A 7,639-nucleotide genomic window follows, 5' to 3' on the forward strand; every position below is an offset into this window, starting at 1 on the left:
GGGTACTCAACAAAAGTTAGACTTGCAATGTTTCCATCTGATAAACCTCAAAGGAAAGTACACACAACTGCATTACAGCTGAGCTTGTACCAGAGTATTTGGTGATCCCCAGTTGGAAAGCTGACTCAGGAGAGAAAATACTTTGCCTGAGAATACCCTTTTTAAATGGAAGCTGTTTTACAAAAATAAATATGAATGTGAGAGTTGAATTTCACTTATTTTATTCCACAATGAGGGGTTTCAGGAAGGCTAGAAAGGGAGTCAGGGCTTTGTAACATTAGTGGGGGGGAGTGCCCTTCATTCTCACCTTCTTAGCGAGAGACGATGCATCTGAGGGCTGCTTTATGGAACATAAAAGGGAGCATCCCAAGGTAAGGAGGGTTGTCTGCAATATTCATATTCTTTAGACAGTTCCATCTCCCTGAAAGAAGAAGTACATGGAGGTAATTTAGTCACTACTATTCCTGTGACTTTTAAAGGTTTTTATTATTTCCCAGTGGCTATTGCAAGCTGTCAGATAAACACCATAGATATGGACTGAGATCATATCTTCAGCACCTGGCAACACTGTAGGGTTTCAGCTGTACTTTAGAAATTATGATCATGGTGTTGAACAAAGGCTAGTTTAGTTTTTCAGATTGTCAGTTAGTCAGGTGTATATATAACTATTATCAGTACACAAAATAATGAAAGAAAAACATCAGTTGCTCACCCCACAACATCCGCAACATTGGCAGTCCCCACAGATTGTTCCCAACAGGCCATTCACCACCTGAATGCCACAGAGCACTATCTGGATCCCACTCATGACGAGCAGCAAGGAGAAGAGGGTTAGGTTCCAGGGGACTATGTTTTCGGGTGACTGACAGGCATTCCACAATGTGTGGTTAGCGAGGTAATTCCTGAGGGTGGGAACAAAACAGTTATGAAGACGACGATGTTAGCTCACAGAGAGGAAGTCTGTCACAGCCGACAAGTTGTCGCTGTTGTGATACGGCTGAGGTTCTGTTAGCTTCAGTGCTGCAAGAAAGAATTTCCATTATCACACTGGTGCTAGATATCTGGAACATGATTTTGTTTCAGTTTCTACATCAATTGAAGCAATTGATTTGAAAAGACAAGGCATCAGAAGAGAACAATCAGAGATGAGTATGTGTTTGATACAATTGAACAGATTCTGGTATTTTGGGAAGAGGAGGTCTTAGCCAAGCATGTGCCAAATGCATGTTCATCTGTGCCAATGTCTTTTGTCAAAGGCATCTTTGCTACTGATATTGCGGTTCTCTGCCGGGTGAAGCAGAGCTGACATCTGGCGGTGTGTAATAGAATCATAGAATCATAGAATCATAGAACAGTTTGGGTTGGAAGGGACCTTAAAGACCATCTAGTTCCAAGCCCCCTGGAATGGGCAGGGACACCTTCCACTAGACCAGGTTGCTCAGAGCCCCGTCCAACCTGGCCTTGAACACTGCCAGGGATGGGGCAGCCACAGCCTCTCTGGGCAACCTGTTCCAGTGCCTCACCACCCTCACAGGGAAGAACTTCTTCCTTACATCTAATCTAAATCTACCCTCTTTCAGTTTAAAGCCATTACCCCTTGTCCTATCACTACATGCCCTTGTAAAGTCCCTCCCCATCTTTCCTGTAGGTCCCCTTTAGGTACTGGAAGGCCGCTATAAGGTCTCCCCAGAGCCTTCTCTTCTCCAGGCTGAACAGCCCCAAGGCTCTCAGCCTGTCTTCATAGGAGAGGTGCTCCAGCCCTCTGATCATCTTTGTGGCCCTCCTCTGGACTCACTCCAACAGGTCCATGTCCTTCTCATGTTGGGGGCCCCAGAGCTGAATGCAGTACTGCAGGTGGGGTCTCACGGGAGCAGAGCAGAGGGGGATAATCCCCTCCCTCCACCTGCTAGTCACACTTCTTTTGATGCAGCCCAGGATGCGGTTGGCTTTCTAGGCTGCAAACGCACATTGCTGGGTCATGTTCATAATACACTCACAAAGCATACCCCTACAGATACGGGACTCACAAGGTCTCCTCGGGAGTGTGGCACCTTCTATAACTCCTCCGTGGCAGAGACCCCAGGCTTTTACTTGATTACAGTATTAGATTTTTGTGGTTGCACATGCATACGTGTATATGTGTGTGTGTACATTGTAATAAGAACAAAACAGGGGAATTATCAAAACAGTATGATAAAAGATGAATAAACTCAGTTTTCCTTACAAAACATCAAATTCTACCAGACCAGTTACCTCTTGCCCACTGAGCAGGAAAGAACCTTTGCTGTTCTAGATGCCTCATCTAAAGAACAGCAGTATTAGATAAAAGTATTTCCTGTAATTTTTACCTTCACATTTTGATTTAATTGTGGACAGCTTAACCACTTACTACATTTCCTCTGCATATACTTAATGCTGGTTTGTTTCCTGTGTTCCTTGACTGTAACCAGAATTATGTTTGAAACAGAGCATATTTTTCCAAAGATTCCCAGAATTAGACCAAAGCAGTTGGTTTCCAGGCCTCACTGGCCCATGAACAAATGATGTGTAACATACAACATTATACATCTTTTTTTCTTTTTTTTTTTTTTTTCTTTTCAACCTGATCTATAATTTTGTGGTGTATTATGCAAGAAATGCTGTGTAGGTCACTCTTGACTGAGGAAGACTGCATTTAAGATCCTCAGGTGATGAGGGGTTTACTGCACCCATTGTCGATCTGTTCTGATCACACCTGCTCTCCTTGGTAACTAACACATTGCGCCCTGTTTTCAGTTGAACCTTTGCTGACTTCAGCCCTGAGCAATTGGTCCTTCACACCAACTCACTGAAAATGATAAATATACATGACAGCAAACATGTTTGAGTTGCAGTGTGGGGATCAGATAACTTCCAAATTCCATAACCAAGATAAAATGACACATAGATACTAATTATCTGAATACCATCAAATGTCAATATAAGATGTCATGCTATTCATCTAGGTGAAATTTATCCCTGTATACTGCTTATCATCCCAAGAATAACCTAGAAGGCTGTGTGTTTCTCTTTATTGGCTCCTTTGAAACTCAGTAGCTTTGATTGTACTTGCTATTCTTTACATCCGTGCTCTTGAACCTTATTTAGTATTGCTGTGCATTGCTGGCTCCTTTAAGACCTTCTGTGTTTTATACAAACAGTATAATTCCCATTTTTATACAATGGATTTGGAAGTTAAATCATATCACAAACTTAAAACATGTATAAGTTTTTTTTCTGATTGTCTTGTCTTACCCATCCTGGAAAGGATAGGTCCACTCTGTTCCATTGTAACATTTAGGGCCTCTGTTTAGGGCTACTGCTGACAAAACAAAGCAGTATCCAGCTCCCAGAACTCCAACTGCAGCAAATATTATAGAAGAAAACATCTGATGAAGAGAAAAATAATGTTATTTTTGTTCTCATTCAAACAATGAAATGTACCCTATTAATGCAAATGTACATTCCCTAAATTCAGCTCTTAACAGTCAAAATAGTCAGCTCCTGAACAGCTAAAATATATTAGTTTGCAATTACATAATAAATGTATAACACATGCCTGCACTGGTGTTTAAAAGCTTTAAAAGAATGAGCACAAGAGGGGTGGATGCTGACACAGTAGATGGCACTCCTCCCCTTTAGACAGTATTTATCCAATAGCCCTCGTTGTTCAGGGTCCTGTGTTTCACTGAAGTGGATGTCTTTCTCAAGAGATTACAAGCAAGACTGAAGCCTTTGACCACTCCAGGCATTAAAAAAAAAATAAATCTACAGTACCCATTACAAGTTAGCCTTGATATCTTGGTCATATTTGGACCAAGTAATTATGTTTTTCCTTCCTGAGTCTTCCCTTCAGGATTCATGTTCATATGCTTTATCTTCTCACAGATATTTGTCATCATTAGCTCCAATAGTGCAATTGGAGTGGATTGGAAAGGATGTCTTTATTTTTCTGGCTTTCCATTACAGCATTTTCATATATACTAATATGTAAGTAAATAATGCAAAAACTAATGCCCTGCTTGAATTCTGAAGCACTTGTAGCCGTAATAGTTTCTAAGTAGAGGTAGTATATTTTATCGGATCAAAGTGGTATAGGTAGAGGAAAAACAGAAACGTACTTTCAGGTCTGTGAGCTTTTATTCAAACCACATCACAAGACTCTTGCCTTGAGGGTAGACATGCATTTTTATGTTGATATATCTGATGGGGCTAACTTAAACGTTAATATTTATGTAGTAGATATAATAATGGTGTTTCTGCTAACATACAAGAACAAATCCAGTTCTCAGTCATGCTGTGGTAAGGCCACCAGGACTCTTCTAGTACGGTGTACTTAGTACTTGTGACTATTAATATTCCCAGTCTTTCAGTCAGCTGCGCTCTAACGTGAGTTGCCAACAAGGTACCACGCTGCAGAACATAGGTTGCTTTCTGGGCAGCACCGTGCGTACACGGTTTAGCTTACCCATGCCAGTGAGTGCTCACAGCTGGTTTGTCCCCACGTCCCCCCACCGTGTAGAACCATGTGCTCAGTTCAGCTGCATTGCAGAGGTGTGAGTGGCAGCCTGGCAGCACAGCATCAGTAGTTTGGTAGTTGCTGAGTTATACATGGTCTTCAAAGCTAAACTAAGATATGTTCACTGCTAACAGAAAATTGATAATACAATATGGTGGAGAGAAATATGTGGCTCCATTTCCCCCTCCTCAAAGTTCCACCTGGTTTGTTGGGATTGCATGAAGACAGCATCAAAGACGGGACTTAGGGAAGGCTCTTTGTTAACATCACAGTCATGATTCATTTCCTATTTGTTTTTTCCTTTTTTTTCAATTGAAAACATGTTCCCTTATAAAAAAGTGTAATGATCTACTAGGGCCAAACAACTTATTTCAAAAGCACAGACTTTCCTAGTTGAAGTATATTTATTTTTTCTCTAATCTCATTTTTAAACTAAAATGCTTGAAATGTTTACTAGTGTCTGACGGTATCCATTTGAAACTTTTCACTTGTGATGTGAAATGAAGCTATAAATTCAAAGTGGAGCCTGGTCTCCCTGGCTTTAAGCAGGAGGTGGGATTAGGTGACCTCCTGAGGTCTCTTTCAACCTGAAATTTCCTCTGAACCTAATGAGACACTTGCAGGCCATAGCATGGGTCTGCAATGAGCTGGGAATGAAGTGCCCAACTGTCAGAGTAATTTTAAAAACTGCCAACAAAAAATGGCTAAAGAGACAACTGTTGTGCTCTGCAAAACAAAGTGCAGATCTTTCAGAAATTAGTTTTAATTGTGATACCAACTGTAAGTATCTTGTGATGGCAAAACACAACGAGGCAGTACAGTTGGGGTACCTGTGGCACAACATCAAAGGCATAATACAATTTTTACAGCCTGCTATTTCTACTTTCCAGCACTCAGACAAATGGCAGGGCTTTGTGTCCTATGCTCTGGACCCCATCTGTCTAGTTTCTCAATGACTGTGAGCAGAAGATAACGTATATATCATATCAGTAACAATTTAGCTTTTACTTTTTTGCCATGTTTCCTCTCACTTACCGCAAACCTCTTTCCACAGCTCTCATTACCACAGCATCCACAGCAATCATTATTCTTAAGGCCCAAAAATACCAAGGCAGGAAAGATCATCTACCAATAACAGAAATAAAGGTTGAATTGGGATTAATTCTAGTTACATTTGCTTTTAAATATAAAAGTTCTATGTCTTTTTTTTTTATCACTAAATCAAGTTACTTATTGATGGATGATTTGTAACTTATTTGTTTATCAAAGAAGTATTTGCAGTGTTGGAACCTGCATTTGAGGTGCTGAGGAAATTCAACAATGCAAAGTCATGGCATGGGGGGTGGGGGGATACGGGGGAAAGGTGGGAATGTCTGAATTTATATACTCACCAATACACCAGATCCCAAGATCCCTCCAAAGTACCAAACCTCATTTGTAATGTGTACGTTGTTTTCAACCACTTCTCCTCCAGGGAAAAACAACAAAATGTTAGCGAGAGTACATAGCACAGCCAGAGGGATAAGAGTGGTTCCCAGGCACTTAGCACAACCTCCCGTGCACATGTTTTTTTAAAGAAATGGCAAACACAATTAAAGGCAGAGGAAAAATCTGGCAGACGTTCTCAGAGCTGTTTTATAAAAGATGCTTCTTGGTGTACAATCCAGTTTCTGCTGTGCCTTTAGAGGAGCCAAGCCTGTAGAATGCTCCCTTAGAGATGTTGCTGCAGAGGATCAGAAAGGCACTGTGCTGGTTATTTATACGTTCTTGCAGGCATGATGTCAATTTTCTGAACGTCTGTAAATGAAATTATGTTCAGTGCAGCCTCTCATTTTACTGTAACCACCAGTAACCTCTGTTAATATTTTACTAATGTGGATGAGACACTTCAATATCTGGGCTCAGGTCATGGGTAGATGTCCTTAGTTCAGGATCATCGTTTTTACAATATATGGTCCTTCTTCACAGTACAAAATACTTTGTAAAGACTGACATGAAAACACATAGCGAATCAGCTGATGTTAATAACAGCTGTGTGCAATGGAAAAGTTCTAGTAAATTTTCTTCTCTTTGGGTAAGTTGAGTTAATCGTTTGTTATTTTGAAGCACTTGGACAACAGATTTGCAATAGGTAATGAATTATTATGGAGGCAGTGCTTTGCAGCTGGTATCTCTGAATAAGGGCTAATGATCAAAAAAAGTTGCAGTGAATTTTCTCCTTATGTTGTGTCATTTTGTGTTCTCTAAGGATAATGTGTTCCCTCAAAGCCCAGCTTTTCATCTGCACTCAGACAAAATTTCCACTTAAAATTAGGCTGCATGTGGCAGACTCCTGAGCTCAAACAGAGCCTCACTGGCTTAGCATGCAAGCACGTCTTTTAAAGCAGGTTCTGCAGCTCTTTAACAGATACTGGATACCTTCTCTTTCATATTTAGACTTAGTATATTGTCCTGTAGAACTTGTGGTAGGATGATTTTCACACCAATCTTAATTCCTAGCAAATAGCGATAGATGCAATTCCGTTGCCATCCCTGTGTGGACATGTGAATTCCATGTATTTTGAGATGAACAACAGTTTCCACTTTGCTCAGAGGGTAAAGCTCAGGAAATTTTCATTCACATTTGAAATAAGCATCATTTAAAGATTTTTGAGGCTTTGTTTTGATCCATATAGTGGATCTCTGCTGAATCTTCAAAGACAGGCAGCCCAGAAACATCTAAAATTTTACCCTGTACAACCACAAAATCCCATGAAGTACATGATACCAAACTGTCCAAAGCTGTCTGGAACTGTCCAAAGCTATGGCTTCAGGTTAAGTGGCAATGCTAAATAAGCTGGGTTTTGCAGCCAGCAATCTTATAGAAATGACACAGCTGAAAGAAACCCAAGTCACTCTTCATCTAGACTAATTCCCTGATCTGGTTCGTCACAAGCCGCACTGACAATTGTGTGGATACAAGCCAGGAGAGCAGGGACCGGGATATCTTGAGCCATCACTGATGCTGAAGGAATGTATTTGGAACCAGAGCCTGGCCTGTCAACTTCAGGCTTCTTTGCAGAAACAGAAGGATACAAAGCAGTTTTATCAGACTGGAGAGCC

At 40.8% G+C, this 7,639-nt stretch overlaps 1 protein-coding gene across 1 annotated transcript; it reads right to left on the reverse strand.

Moving 5' to 3' along the window:
• Nucleotides 1-204: 204 nt before the first annotated feature.
• Nucleotides 205-6,337, reverse strand: TM4SF4 (transmembrane 4 L six family member 4). Its single transcript, XM_049803752.1, has 5 exons — nt 5,929-6,337; nt 5,573-5,662; nt 3,274-3,407; nt 713-902; nt 205-421 (listed from the first exon to the last, which is right to left on the reverse strand). The coding sequence occupies exons 1-5, from the start codon at nt 6,100-6,102 to the stop codon at nt 404-406; spliced, it is 606 nt and encodes a 201-aa protein (XP_049659709.1). The 5' UTR covers nt 6,103-6,337; the 3' UTR covers nt 205-403.
• Nucleotides 6,338-7,639: the final 1,302 nt, after the last annotated feature.

Source organism: Accipiter gentilis, chromosome 6 (assembly GCF_929443795.1).
Source record: "Accipiter gentilis chromosome 6, bAccGen1.1, whole genome shotgun sequence".
Lineage (NCBI taxonomy): Eukaryota > Metazoa > Chordata > Aves > Accipitriformes > Accipitridae > Astur > Astur gentilis.

Bases quoted from the DNA above. Each gene is read 5' to 3' on its own strand.
- TM4SF4 (XM_049803752.1), bottom strand. From the start codon at position 6,102: ATGTGCACGGGAGGTTGTGCTAAGTGCCTGGGAACCACTCTTATCCCT. The intron at 3,408-5,572 runs GTAAGTGAGAGG...TCTCTTCATCAG, and splicing joins GCTGTGGAAAGAGGTTTGCG to ATGTTTTCTTCTATAATATT. The intron at 903-3,273 runs GTAAGACAAGAC...TCCCACCCTCAG, and splicing joins ACCTATCCTTTCCAGGATGG to GAATTACCTCGCTAACCACA.